This window comes from Schistocerca piceifrons, chromosome 1 (assembly GCF_021461385.2).
Source record: "Schistocerca piceifrons isolate TAMUIC-IGC-003096 chromosome 1, iqSchPice1.1, whole genome shotgun sequence".
Taxonomy (NCBI): Eukaryota; Metazoa; Arthropoda; class Insecta; order Orthoptera; family Acrididae; genus Schistocerca; species Schistocerca piceifrons.
Window position 1 is genome coordinate 300,149,207 of NC_060138.1, and position 15,904 is coordinate 300,165,110.

The 15,904-nt window shown below is 39.4% G+C and overlaps 1 protein-coding gene across 1 annotated transcript in view; it reads left to right on the top strand.

Moving 5' to 3' along the window:
• LOC124780415 (protein furry) overlaps positions 1–15,904 on the top strand; it is a 1,170,709-nt gene that overhangs the window by 1,028,416 nt on the left and 126,389 nt on the right. Inside the window, exons 36-37 of the mRNA XM_047253778.1 lie at positions 2,410–2,508; positions 8,044–8,344. Coding sequence (XP_047109734.1) covers positions 2,410–2,508; positions 8,044–8,344 — 400 coding nt within the window. The remainder of the gene's footprint in view (positions 1–2,409; positions 2,509–8,043; positions 8,345–15,904) is intronic.

Below are 15,904 nucleotides of genomic sequence, written 5' to 3' on the forward strand. Positions count from 1 at the left end.
CTTGATTCAATAATCTTCCTTTTCCTTTCTTTTGCTAACACCCTTTTCCAGTTCTAAAACATTTTCTCAGAATGCAAACATTGTTCATTGATCTCTCTCTCTCTCTCTCTCTCTCTCTCTCTCTCTCTCTCTCTCTCTCTCTCTCTCTCTCTCTCCCTCCCCCCCCCCCCTCTCCCTCTCCCTCTCTCTCCCTCTCCCTCTCCCTCTCCCTCTCCCCCCTTCCCCCCTTCCCCAGTCATGGTGCTTCTTCTCTTTAGCCTCTTATTTTCCTTGTTTGTTCAAGGGCACATCCTATTTTTCTTAGCACCATAAACTCTTTGAAATTCTGAAAATAACAGGAGCATAGTACAAGGAGCAAAAGGTTATAGGTCTATCATCATATACACTTCAAAAGTCTGAAGACAGCAGAGATAAAATACAAGGAGGGAGAGGTTATATACCTAATTTTCAGAAATCAGACTGCAGTTATGAGAGTAGAAGGACATGAAAGGGAAGCAGTACTTGAGAAGGAAGTGTGACAGGGCTGTAGCCTATCCCTAATGTTAGTCAACCTGTGCATTGAGCAAGCAGTAAAGGGAACTAAAGAAAAATTTGGAAAGTGAATTACAGTTAAGGAAGGAAAACAAAAAGACTTAGATGTTGGCAGATGGCACTGTAATTCTTTCATACTCAGTAAAGGACAATGAAGAGCATTTGAACATAATAGGTAATGTTTTGAAAAAAAGCTACAAGATGAGCATCAACAAAAGTAAAATAAGGGTAATGGAATGAAGTTGAATCAAATCAGATGATTCATTGGGAATTAGGTTATGAAATGAGACACTAAAAATAATAGATAACTTTTTCTATTTGAACAACAAAATAATTGCTGATGGTCAAAGTAGAGAGGATGTGAAATGAAGACTGGCTATAGGAAGGAAAACATCACTGGAAAACAGGAATTCCTTAACATAAGATATAAATTTAAGTTTTATGAAGTCTTTTCTGACGGTGTTTGTCTAAAGTGAAGCCCTGTACGGAAGTGAAAGTGGACAATGAAGCAGTTCATACAAGAAGACAATATGTATGAAATGCATACTACTGTAATATTCAAGAAGAGAATGGAGGCTTTTGAAATGTGGTGGGTAGACTGACTAAATAATAAAGTAGTACTGAAATAAAATGGAGAGAAAAGAAATTTATAGCACAACTTGACTAAGAGAAGGGTTCAGTTGATACGACAGATTCAGAGGCATCCAGCAGGCCTTACCTATTTTATACTGGATGGGAGAGGGGGGAGGGGGGGAGTGTGTGGAGGGAGGGGAAGGATTGAAGAGAGAGGTCAAGTTATAATACAGCAAGCAGGTTAAAATGGTTGTAGTTTACACTAGTTATTCAGAAAGAAACAGGCTTACAAAGGATAGACTTATATGCAAACAAGTCTTCAGGCAGAAGACCACAACAGCAATAGTTAAATTATGGTATCAGTGCTACAGTAAATATAAGAAGGTATACAATTCATTAGCAGAAGTCACTTTTACTCCTGAGGTTATAGTTATAATGTGTGACATTTAGAAGTATATCTGATGTGGCTAGATTACTGATAAAATGCTCTTTCACTCTATTGCGAGTGCCTGTTATTTTCTTGTGACTAAATGTTAAGATCATGCATTATTCTTGCAAGAGCACAATATCCATTACTTTATTTTATTCTCTTCCTGTTTACTTTGAATAATGAGTTTGTCCAGTTGTATTTTTATTTTTATTTTTTTTATTTATTCATATTCAGGTGCTGATTTTTCACTGTACTACTTCTTTATGTACCTATGTTAGCTCAACTTCCTTTTTATGTTCCAGGGCAATAAATTGTTTCCTTTTTCAGTTTTTTTCATTTAATTTTTACTTATTGCTAGGTTATATTGGTATGATTTTCTGAAATTTGGAATTATTGATGTAAATTATTCTGCTTTCTTTGATAGTTCTTTTCTCCATTTTCATAATATCTTAAGTTCAATGTTACACTAAATTTTACAACGTGTAAAGATCCACATTTTCACAACAAAAGTTCATTATTTTCTTTTGTCAGTCTTTTTCTCTTTTTTGTGCCAGTGGTCAGGTCAGGTAACTCAAACCAGTCCTACCAACTAACTAACTTTTTTTTTTGTGGCATTCGCTACTAGTCTTTATTCCTTGCACAACACATTTGAAATATCTTAACTATATCATAATTCCATAAATAACTCCATTCTTGTAAAAACTATAAACAGCAGACTAGTAATGATTTCTGAACTCTAAAAGTTTCATTTTCATACTATACTGAAAACACCTTGTCTACCTTTTAATTTTGTGAAGAAAATTGCAGTTCTAATTGGAACTACTGTGCTTTTTGTTAACTAAATTACATGACAGTAACAAATCACATTTTTACAGGTGTTTCGAGCTTTAAGGGTACCAATTACATCCCGTATGCTGTCCGACATTTTGTCTCGTTTGGTTGAAACTGTTGCAGAGCAAGGAGAGGATATGCAGGTAACTGTCTCTCAATGTGGCAATCTTTTCTGCACTGAAGAATGTTTGTAAATTTCACTATTCATTATAGATATTCTTTTCTGACATTCACTTTCCTTTCATTTCCTCTATCCTTTTTTAATTGCGTCACTCTGACTTTTCCTAGTTTCATAATTGCCAGAATAAATTTACTTCTCTCAGTTTTTCTCAATGTGGTTCATTAATGGTGAGCTTTCAGGTATTCAGCTGTTATTGTCATGAAAATATTGCACATAAAGACAGAATCTACTATTTGACTGAACACTCAAACTTACACCATTAAAGTATAACATTTGTAGAGCAAAATATTGAGGAGCTACAAGTCCCATCTTTGTATCCGGTTGTTAACTTAGTTAAATATTTGCAGTACTGTATGTAGACTGATGTCTTGTATAAATTGCTGCAACATGCTGAAAATTACAGCAATTGAATGAGGAGGTAGCACAAGAAGGTGTGGATGTATATTAAATGAGCAAGTGTTTTGTCTGTTGATTAACAAGGTAACCTTCAGTTATGCATGGAAAAGAAAGCCTTATTACCAAATACTCAACAGCCAAAATTGGAGATAAATCAGCCACGTTATTCACAGAGAATGTTTGTCCTCTCATATTGGAAATAAAAAATGTTCGTATGAGATTAACAAACTGGAAAGAACATCCATGGTAAAGACCCAGAATTGGTATCACCTATTAAAAGTAATAGTTTCCAAATAGTGTTGTTAGGGATAGAAAGTTGCTTGAAACCAGAAGTGAATAGCAACGAAATCCTAAATTCAGGTTGAAGTGTGTATAGCAGGGATAGGTTGGTTGCCAATGGTGGTGGCATATTTATTGCAGCAGAACTCAATAACATGTAGCAAATTTATTACATATTCTGAATGTGAAATACTCTGGATAAAGGCTAGCATCAAAGGTGGCTCAAACATGGTAATTAGATGCTTTTATAGACCACCTATGTCAGGAGCTGTAGTGTTAGAGCGCTTTAGACGCAACTTGGAGAATATCATGAGTAAGTTTCCTGGTCATGTTATTGTAATTAGGGGAGATATGATCTAGCCTTTCATAGAACTGGAGTCACACAATTAAAACTGGTGTCAGAGAAAAGGATTCATGTGAGATCATTCTTAATGTCTTGTGCAAACATTGCTTTGAGCAAATAGTTAATGAACCAACACCTGAGGACAATCCCTTAGACCTCCTAATAGTTAACAGATCCAGACATTTTGAATCAGTTAATTTAGTGGAGAAAATCAATAATCATATGGCTGTGATACCATCAGTGACTATATGTATCACAAGAAATGTTTAAAAAAAAGGTAGAAAAATATTTTTGACTAGCAAGAGTGACAGGAGAGAAATGGCCAAATATCTAAATAGTCATAATTTAATAATATTCAGCTCTGAGGATCAAAATGTGGAGTGTATAGGAGCTAAACACAAAAGCTTTGTGAAATAAGCTTTAGACAAGTATGTGCCAAGCAAAGTTGTGAAGGACAGAAAAGACCCACCATGGTTCAGTAGCCACATTAGCAAGTTGCTGTAAAAACAAAGAAAGTTTTATCTCTAATCAAAGTGAAGTCAAAGCCTGATAGACAAACGGAATATGAATGGTGCCAAAATGAATGTGAGGAGAATGATGTGAGAAATATTCAGTGAATCTGATTAAAAATCCTAAATAGTTTTGGTCTTACATAAAGCAGTAAGCAGATTGCAGTAGTCCATTCAATCACTCAGTGACCATACTGGCACCAAAACAGAAGATGACAGAGAAAAGGCTGTAATAATGAACTTGGTCTTCCAGAATTGTTTTACCCTCAGAATGGCGTAATATGATTCCTTTTTTCAATCATAGCACAAATGCGAAACTGGTAGGTATTGAGATAAATGATAACAGAGTAGAAAATCAATTAAAACTGCTCAACAGTGGAAAGGCATTAGAACCAGAAAAGATACCTGTAAGATTCTACAGATATTATGCAAAAGAACATGGTCTCCTTCTAGCTGTAGTTTATCGGAGCAACAAAGGGTACCTACTATTGGAAAAAATGCAGGCCATTCCCATTTTTAAGGGAAGTCATCAGATGGACACACAATTATAGGCATTTATTGTTGACATCAATCTGTTGTTGGATTATGGAATACATTTTGTGTTTCTACTTATGACATTATTGGAGAACAAAAATCTCCACTTTAAAAAAATCTTCCTAAACTCACATTCCTTCATTTTCAGAAAGCATTTAATATAGTTCTGCACTATCTATTAGTGAACAGAATATGAGCTTATGAGGTGTCTGATCAGATTTATGATTGGGTACAAGACTTCACTGAGATAGAACTAATCATGTTGTTCTTAATCGAACAAAACTGACAGATGTAAAGGTAATTTCAAGACCACTCCAAGGGAGTGTTACAGGATCACTACTTTCTACAGTTTATATTAACATTTTAGTGAATAATGTTGGAGAGTCCATGTGGCTATTTGTAGATGTTGCTGTTATCTGTAGGAAGGTTGCAATGCCAAAATATTAGCAAAAGGCAGGAAGACCTGCATAGGATTGATGATTGGAACAGAGACTGGCAGTTGACCCTGCACATAAATAAGTGTAACATATTGCACTTAAATTGTCGAGTAGATGCATTACTCCATTAGTGACAAATCACTGGAAACATTAAATGCTGTAAAATACGTTGGAGTAACCAACCAGAGCAACTTACAGTAGAGTGTTTAAATAAAAATAGTTGCAGGTAAAGCAGATGTCAGGTTGAGATTTGTTGGGAGAATCTTAAGGAAATGTAATATATCCAGGAAAGAAGTGGCTTACAAAATACTTGTTCAACCAGTTCTTGAGTGTTGTTCATCAGTCTGGGAACCTTACCAAGAAGGTTTGATAGTTGAGACAGAGAAGAGCCATTGGAGAGAAGTGAATTTTGTCATGGGATCGTTTACGCTGCGGAAGAGTGTCACACTCAACGAATTCTAGTGGCAGACACTATAGGAGAGGTCTTGCGCACCATGGGAAGACTTACTGTTGAAATGTCGCGAGTTTAAATTCCAAGAAGAATAGGGCAACTTATTACTTTCTCTCGCATATGTTTATCACGAAATGATCACAGTGAGAAAAGTAGTGTCATATGGAGCTTTACCTACAGCCATTCTTCCCTCGTATCACTTGTGAATGGAAAAGGAAAGGAAGGGAGAAGATCATGGTCCCAGAAATACCCTCCACCACAAACTTAAAGATGGCTTGTGGAGTATAGACACATATATAGACATTTGAGTTTCTCAGTCTTCTTGATACTAAGGAATTTATATATGGAGTTATATTCAACATGTGACCGTTGATATCCGTTCCAGGGTTCTTTGAGTTGTCAAACAATAAACTAGGCTGTATAGTGGACAATTAGTTAAGATATATGAGGATAGCCATCAGATACTCCAGAAACTAAATTCAGCAGTTCTAGTGAAACTTTTCTGTTTCTGTCAGTTTCTAATTAAGTCACAACATGTACAGTCTGTGCCTCAAACTGTTGTAACTGTAGAACTCATTGGAAATGCTGGAACTAGCAGAATTTATGTAATTCTGAGATGGAACTCTGGTGGAACAGAAAAAGTGTCATCAGTGTTTCTACTTATGTCCACACTCAGTAGAAAATCTTCACCTGCAATCTGATTTGCAGAAATGGAGTAGTCCTGATTGTCAGTGCTCTCTATGGCAGCAGACAACACTGTAGGCAGATGGATACAATGTAATGACACGCTCTTGGTAGTGTCAGTATTTATTTCTGTAATCTGAAGGCAGCTATTAGAAAACGGGAAGTGTCTGTCATGTTGTGTGCCTGGATGGTGGTATCCTCATTTGGTATGGCTGTGTACCTCCTGTCTGTGTACACAGCAGTCAGCTACCTACCCCTTTTGTATGTTTCTTGAAGTTTCCTGGTGAATCGAATTTTCCATCATTTTTTGGGAATGCATGCAGGTCATTATTAGCTCTTGTGCCGATATTGGAGCTGAAAACCTTTTAGCCATTCTCAAGATGAATCACTTGCATTATTTTTTAAAGCAGTTGACACTGTGAAGTAAATGTGCATGCATAAAAGATATTAGTACAAGAGCTAATAATGTCCTGGATGCACTCCAAAAAAAATGATGGAGTACCTAGCTTGTGGTTTAATTGTATTTCCGTATGGTTCACCCAATAAAATTTTAATCTGGTATCTGCCTTTACTATAAACAAACAAACATTGTCCAGACAGGCCTTGAAATCCCAACATTACTGACTGTCTGCCATGTCATCCTCACCCCTTAGGTGTTGCCAGAAGCAGATATATACACCCCAACCCGACCATATGTTGGATAGAGGAGAAATGAAGACGAAGACGAAGAAGCAGATCTAGAGGGCCATGTAGTCAGCACCGCTCTCACACTCATTGTTAGTTTTTGTGACTGGTGTCACTACTTCTCAGTCAAGTAACTACTCAATTGACCTTTTGAGGGCTGAGTGCACTGCACTTTCCAATAGCTCTCATCAGACCTGGACAGTGACCCATTCAAGTGTTAGCCAAGCCCAACAATGGGTAACTTTGGTGATCTGATGGGAACCGGTGTTATCACTGCAGCAAGGCCATTAGTGTCTTTATTATAAGGGAATTAGATGTTGTTTTTTCCTTTGAACTGCTGTAAATATGTACTTCTAAATATTTCATGGTTGTGACCATAGTTAATCAACACTCACATAAGCTCACAATAAGGTTTCTGTTTGTTTATTTACATACAATTTGTTTTTGTCCCAGTACCAAGTGTTGCTCCTCTGCAAGTATTCCTAAATTTTGCTGCACAACATATGTGTAGGTGTAGGCTGTCAGGTGCAGGCTGTTGAAAGCAGCTTTTCCGGTCAGCTGCCTGAAGCTTGTGATGTTATCCTCAAGGTAATTTTAGATGTTGTGAACAGGAACATTTTTACAATGCTTCCTTGGGGTATGTCTGAAGCAAATTTCGCTTTGGACTAGTTCCCTCCATTCAGAGTGGCTTTCTACCGAGTTCTAAGTTCTACAAAATCTTCAGTCCAGTAGGAAAGCTGTTTCTTTATTTCATAAACTCATATAGTGTGAAACTGGTGAATTGCTTCCATCCACACATACTTGCTCACTTGATGTCACTTGTCTCGACTATCCATTGTGTAGTCTCCTTTTTTTCTCTCTTGAATAGGGACATGTAAAGTGATTTCTAACAAAGTGACACCAAAACAAACATAAGTTAGTAAATTATCCCTGACTGTAAAAGAAAAATGTTACTGGCATTAATTTATAAACTTGTGTGTGGTCTGTAAAGTATCTGATGTTTATTTACTTTGCTCAAAGTTAGAATCACAGTCTAGCTCTAGTGTCCCCCTCACTGACAAGATACTAACCACTATTCTTCCTTCTTCTTCAGAATTAAATGCATTTTATTATTACATTTTTGTATACTTAATAAAGAATTAAAAGTGAATTTCATTTTAAATAATGCTCTACTTTTTAGGGATATGTAACAGAGCTACTACTCACGTTAGAGGCAGCTGTTGATTCTCTTGAATCAGATTTCCGACCTCTTGACTTCATGAAGGAAATTTTTAAGTCAACACCAAATCTGAATAACAAGGAGTCCACTGTTGGAGTGACCACTGGTGGAAAACGTAGTCCTGGTGGAGTGGGTGTCTATCAAGGGGGTGGAGGTCCTGTGGCACACCACACTGGTGCCATTGGTCACACTCGTAGCACCAGCTACTCTGTCTCCTACTGCACTCGCAAAGCAACTGGATCGCCAGCCACTGATGGGAAAGGTAAAGATGTGAGATTGTCTTTTTGTTTTATGCACACAAGGAATAAAATAACTTCTTTGTCAGTTATTTGTTCTGCCTGAGTAACAAATATGCAAACAAATCTCACTGTTTCATTGTATTGGCTTTCTTTTATGAGAAAATGTATACATGCTGAGAAAGATCTGTGGAGGAATATGTCATAAATCTATAATGAATTAATGTTTTCTATCACAAAAATTGTTATAGCTGAACAAAGGATCAAGTAAATTACAATGATGTGGAGGCAGATATCAGATAACTGCTGAACTAAAAGTCAATTAACAACATGAGTCCTTTCATTGTATAATTAACATACTCTTTTTTGGTTGTACTTGCTATTACTACAGTCTGGAATAAATCTCCAGTTCTACCATTAATGTTTGTATTATTTAAATAGTTGTTACATTGACTATATTGTCTTGTTAATGAAACTTTTGTTAATATGTGTATGAATGGATCTTAACAAATGGTCACCGTGGTTCACTGAGCTTGTTAGTTCTTCGTGGAGTACCTGCTGTATCACCCACTACCAAATAGCCTTCTGGGTAGCATAGTATATTGAGACAAAATACACTTATTGTATACTATTATTATACATTTACAGCACTTAATGTCTGAATTTCTGAAAGTCAGGGTAGTTTGTTGTACTTTTATACATGGTGCCCCAGGAGAAATGGTCAGTATCCAGCCATATGGTTGTAAACATGGGATTTAAAATGCATGCTTTAAGAGGTACGAGCACTTTTTCATCTTGAATGCCATAGAACAAATCTCTTCTACTTCAAGCTCTTTGCTTTCCATATTTTCAGAGGTTGTAGTATGGACTAAAACAGGGAAAAAATGTCCAGTAAACATGGGATCCAAAGTGCATACCTCAAGAGCTAAGAGCACTTTTTCATCTTAGCAAATGTGAAAAACAGCTCTTCTACTGAATAAGTGCTCATAGCTCTTAAGTTATGCATTTTAGAGCCCAAATTTACTAGGCAATTTTTTCTTGTTTTGGTCTATACGTGTTCCTCTCAGAATATGGAAAGCAAAGAGTGTGCATTAGGAGAATTGTTTCGCAGTATCAAAGATGAAGAAATGCACTCAGATCTTAAGGTGTACATTTTTAGAGTGAATGATCATTCCTATCATATCCCTGAATATTGACCATTCCTCTTGGGATGCCATGTCTACATCTACATGATTACTCAGAAATTCACAATTAACTGCTTGGCAGAAGGGTCACAAAACCATCTTAAAGCTATTTCTCTGTCGTTCCACTCTCGAACAGTGCACAGAATTAATGAACACTCAACTCTTTCCCTGTGAGATCTGATTTATTTTATTGTGATAATCATTCATTTCTATATAGGTGGGTTCCAACAAAATATTTTTACACTCTGAAGACAAAGTTGGTGATAGAAATTTCACAAAAAGATCCTGCCACAGTAAAAACTGCCTATTTTTTAATGATTGACACACCAATTTGTGTATCATATCCATGGCACTCTCTCTCTCCTATTTCAAGATAATACAAAGGAGCTGCCCTTCTTTGAACTATTTGCAAGTGCTCTGTCAATTCTGTCTGATGTGAATCCCACAGCACACAGCAGTATTGTAGTAGATGACGGAGAAACATAGTGTAAGCAGTCTCTTTAGTAGACCTGTTGCATTTTCTAAGTGTTCCATCAATAAATCACTGTCTTCCGTTTGGTTTCCCCACAACATTACATATATGATCGTCTCAATTTAAGTTATTTGCAATTTTAATACTTGAGTATTTAGTTATATTACACCCTTTAGATTTGACATATTTATCGAGAAATTGAAATTTAGTGGATTTCTTTTAGTACTCGTGTGGGTGGGTTCAGACTTTTCATTACTTAGAATCAAGTGCCATGTTTTGTACCAGACAGATATCTTGTCTGTGTCATTTGGCAATTATTTTTGATCTTGTGATGAGTTTATGAAATGTAAATGAGATCATCATTTGCAGACAATCTAAGAAGTCTGCTCAGATTGTCTCCTAAATCATTTGTATAGATAAGGAACAGCAGAGAGCCTATAACACTTCCTCAGCAAACACCAGATATATGACTTTGTCAGTTACAATGAACTGTGATCTTTCTGACAGGAAATCACAAATCCAGTCCCACAACTTATATGATACTCCACAGATATGCAGTTCAATGGAGAAGTTGCTTTAGATGAACTATTTAAAAAGCCTTATGCAAATCTAAAAATATGGAATCAATTTGACATCCCCTGTTGATAGCAGTCATTACTCTCTGAGAATAAAGAGCAAGTTATCTTTCACAAGAACCATATTTTCTGTATCTGTGTTGGCTGTTTGTCAATAAATTGTTCTCTTTGAGGTAACCCATAATGTTTGAACAAAGTATATATTTCAAAAGCCTACTGCAAATCAACATTAGTGGTATGGGTCTAGAATTCAGTGGATTACTCCTATTTTCTTTCATCAGTATTGGTGTGACTTGTGCAACTTTCCAGTCTTTAGGAACAGATCTTTCAACAACCGAGCCACTGCATATGATTGCCAAGTATGGAGCTATTGTATTAGTGTACTTGGAAAGGAACCTTTCCTGTATTAAATGATTTAAGTTGCTTCACTGGACTGAGGATATGTACTTTTAACTTACTCATGTTTGCAGTTGTTCTCAATTCAAATTCATGAATATTTACTTCATCTACTTTGGTGAAAGAGTTTCAGAAATCTGTGTTTAGTGTCTCTACTTTAGTGGCACTGTCATCCATAACATCACCATGGGTATTGCACTGTGTGGGTGCTGATTGTGTCTTTCCTCTGGTGTACTTTATATACAAACAGAATCTGTTTGGATTTTTTGCCAGATTTCAAGACAGAGCTTGGTTGTAGAAACTAGAAAGAAAGTACCTTGCACTGAACTTCGTGCTGAATTTCAAGATTCTGTAAAACTTTCTGTATCTTGAAATTTAATATGCTTTTTCAATGCTTCTGCAACAGTGTTCTGATTTGTTTGGTATACCATGGTGAATCAGTTCCATATCTTACTAGTGTATTTGGTATATATCTCTCAATTGCCATCAATACTATTTCTTTGAATTTAAACCACTTCCAGTCTACATTTACAGAGTCAGATTGGAAGGAGTGGCAATTGTGTCATAGGAAGGCATCAAGCAAATTTTTGTCTTCTTTTTTAAATAGGTGTATTTTGTGTTTATTTTTGTTGGGTTTTGATGTTACGGTATTTAGTCTCACTACAACCATCTTGTGGACACTAGTCCCTGTATCTGTTCTGATGCCTGCTATTTCCTCAGTATCATTTGTTGCAAAGAGGTCAAGTATGTATTCACAACAATTTATACTTCGAGTGGACTCCTGAAGTAACTGTTCAAAATAACTTTCTGAGAATGCATTCAGAACAACTTTGGACAATGTGATTCTTGAGTTTCTCCCGGCGTATTTGATAATCAAAATATCCACGGGTATGCTGCCGGTCTATAGTGTCCAACAGGCACAATATTTCGGCGATCATACATGTCGCCATCATCAGGTGAACTGACGGACTGAGCTCCTGTGAACGTGCCGGCACGGAGATCCGTACGCTATGGCTTCTCAGAGGGAACTGGGTTCGGTCGCAGCGGCGGCCGATTTAAATACCCTCTGCCCGCGGCGCACTCCCTCCGCCGTCCGCGCCCCGCGCCACGGTCGCGCGGTGGAACAGATTGCGACGGCATCTGAGATGACGTCGGTGTGATGGCTCTGTCCGCCGTGGCCATCACAACTATACATTTGCTCGATTTACTCTTGATTAACCCAATTGCTGGTTCCCAAGCCTTGCTAAGATTATAGCCACAGTCACCGTTTATGAGGTCGTCATTGGTGCGAATTTCGATGGCCTCTCTAACAACGCTGTCCCAGTATCTCGACGTCTGTACCAGAATCCTCGTGCGGTCATACTCCATGGCGTGATTTTCCGACAAACAATGTTCAGCGACCGCTGACTTGCTCGGATACATCAGTCAAGTGTGCCTCTGGTGTTCACGGCATCGATCCTCGACGGTACGCATCGTCTGACCAATATACGACTTGCCACATTGACACGGAATCTGGTACACGCCGGCCTTCCTCAAACGCAGGTCATCTTTGGCGCTCCCCACCAGTGCATGAGTTTTATTTGGAGGACAAAACACAGTTCCGACCCGGTGTTTCTTCAGAATGCGGGTGATTTTCCCCGAGAGTGCGCGTGTGTATGGAATAAATGCAATGCCTACCTCCTCCCTCGTGACTTCATCCATCTCAACAGGTTGTGCTTCAGTGGTTGGGCGGAGAGCAAGTTGAATCTGCCACTCTGAGTACCCATTTTTTCGAGATACAGTTCTCAGATGTTCCAATTCCTGGGGTAGACACTCTGCGTCAGAGATAGTGCGCACCCTATGTACTAGAGTTTTAAGTACCCCATTCCTCTGTGAAGGGTGGTGGCAGCTGTCTGCGTGCAAATACAGATCAGTGTGCGTAGTCTTCTGATACACCCCATGACCTAGGGTGCCGTCAGCCCTTCTCTTGACCAAGACGTCAAGGAAAGGTAATTTACCCTCCGTTTCAGTCTCCATAGTGAATTTGATGTTGGGGGTGAATGGAGTTTAGATGTGTAAGGAAGTCAAGGAGTTTATCCATACCATGTGGCCAGATGACGAACGTGTCGTCCACGTAACGGAAAAAGCAAGTAGGTTTCCATACGGATGACGACAGGGCTTCCTCCTCGAAGTTCTCCATGTACAAATTCGCTACCACCGGTGAGAGTGGGCTACCCATGGCAACTCCCTCCGTTTGTTCGTAGTATTCTCCATTAAAAAGAAAATACGTGGAAGTCAAGACATGCCTAAAAAGTTCAGTGGTCTTCTCGTCAAACTTATGACTAATCTATTCTAGTGACTCTCGCAGGGGTACCCTCGTAAACAAGGAAACGACGTCAAAACTCACCATGATATCTGAAATTGTTGTCTTACCGGCTGACGAAGGCAATGCTACAGTTGTTGTCTCCCATAAGGACTACACTGATAAGATGCAGAGCCTGCTAAATGACGATTCTTACCGGAAGATCAGTGTTGACCCTACAAAGAAGGTGGAGAACAAGACGAGGGCACTTCTCAAGGACGCAGATTTACCGGAGGGTGACGCTAAGAAATTGTTACCCCAAGGTCCGGTACCGCCTAGACTATATGGACTCCCGAAGGTTCACAAAGAGGGGGTACCATTACGCCCCATTGTCAGCAACATCAGGGCACCTACATATTTGTTGGCCAAATACCTGACGGGAATATTAAGTCCTTATGTGGGTAAATGCCCTCATCACATCCGTAATTCCGTGGATTTTGTTAAACGCCTTGATAGCTTCAGGTTGGATGAGTCAGATATCATGGTGAGTTTTAACGTCGTTTCCTTGTTTACGAGGGTACCCCTGCGAGAGTCATTAGAAGTGATTAGTCATAAGTTTGACGAGAAGACCACTGAACTTCTTAGGCATGTCTTGACTTCCACGTATTTTCTTTTTAGTGGAGAATACTACGAACAAACGGAGGGAGTCGCCATGGGTAGCCCACTCTCACCGGTGGTAGCGAATTTGTACATGGAGAACTTCGAGGAGGAAGCCCTGTCGTCATCTGTATGGAAACCTACTTGCTTTTTCCGTTACGTGGACGACATGTTCGTCATCTGGCCACATGGTATGGATAAACTCCTTGACTTCCTTACACATCTAAACTCCATACACCCCAACATCAAATTCACTATGGAGACTGAAACGGAGGGTAAATTACCTTTCCTTGACGTCTTGGTCAAGAGAAGGGCTGACGGCACCCTAGGTCATGGGGTGTATCAGAAGACTACGCACACTGATCTGTATTTGCACGCAGACAGCTGCCACCACCCTTCAGAGGAATGGGGTACTTAAAACTCTAGTACATAGGGCGCGCACTATCTCTGACGCAGGGTGTCTACCCCAGGAATTGGAACATCTGAGAACTGTATTTCGAAAAAATGGGTACTCAGAGTGGCAGATTCAACGTGCTCTCTGCCCAACCACTGAAGCACAACCTGTTGAGATGGATGAAGTCACGAGGGAGGAGGTAGGCATTGCATTTATTCCATACAAAGGCGCACTCTCGGGGAAAATCGCCCGCATTCTGAAGAAACACCGGGTCGGAACTGTGTTTTGTCCTCCAAATAAAACTCGTGCACTGGTGGGGAGCGCCAAAGATGACCTGCGTTTGAGGAAGGCCGGCGTGTACCAGATTCCGTGTCAATGTGGCAAGTCGTATATTGGTCAGACGATGCGTACCGTCGAGGATCGATGCCGTGAACACCAGAGGCACACTTGACTGATGTATCCGAGCAAGTCAGCGGTCGCTGAACATTGTTTGTCGGAAAATCACACCATGGAGTATGACCGCACGAGAATTCTGGTACAGACGTCGAGATACTGGGACAGCGTTGTTAGAGGGGCCATCGAAATTCGCACCAATGACGATCTGATAAACCATGACTGTGGCTATAATCTTAGCAAGGCTTGGGAACCAGCGATCGGGTTAATCAAGAGTAAATCGAGCAAACGTATAGTTGTGATGGCCATGGCAGACAGAGCCATCACACCGACGTCATCTCAGACGCCGTCGCAATCTGTTCCACCGCGCGACCGTGGCGCGGGGCGCGGACGGTGGAGGGAGCGCGCCACGGGCGGAGGTTATTTTTAATCAGCCGCCACCGCGACCGAACCCAGTTCCCTCTGAGCAGCTATAGCGTACGGATCTCTGTGCCGGCACGTTCACAGGAACTCAGTCCGTCAGTTCACCTGATGATGGCGACATGCATGATCGCCGAAATATTGTGCCCGTTGGACACTATAGACCGGCAGCATACCCGTGGACAATGTTTTATCCATACCACTGACTCTAAACATGTGCTTTCATCAACGTATCAACGATAGATTAAAGCCAGTCACCACCATCTATAATTGTATGAATGGGGTAGCTACTTGAAATGAGACTCATGTTATCTTTGAACTGTTCAGCAACTGTATCATCTAAGTATGTGTGTGTTTCGGGGAGGGGAATTGGAAAAAGGAACCAATTATTATTTTATTCCAATTGTCAAGTATAATCTCTACCCATACTATCTCACTGGAACTATCTAAATGAATTTTACTACAAAGTAAACTACTTCTGATAGCAATAGACACTCCACCCCTAACTGTATGTAATCTATTCTTACTGAACATGGTTAGGTCCTTTGTAAAAAATTTTAACTGAACTTATTTCCAGCTTTCCATACCTATAACAATTTGAGTTTCAGTACTACCTACTAGCGCTTGGAGCTCTGGTTCTTTTCCAACAGAGCTGTGCTAGGTCTACCTTCAAGTGTTTATCCTGCACCTTTCTAGACTGATTCCCTTTCTGTCATTTCATGAGACCCCCTAACATTATTAAGGATTTTGCCTCCTGAAGATTTTGGCTCATTAGCACATATACTTAACCACTAACTGTCCCATAGATTTTCAA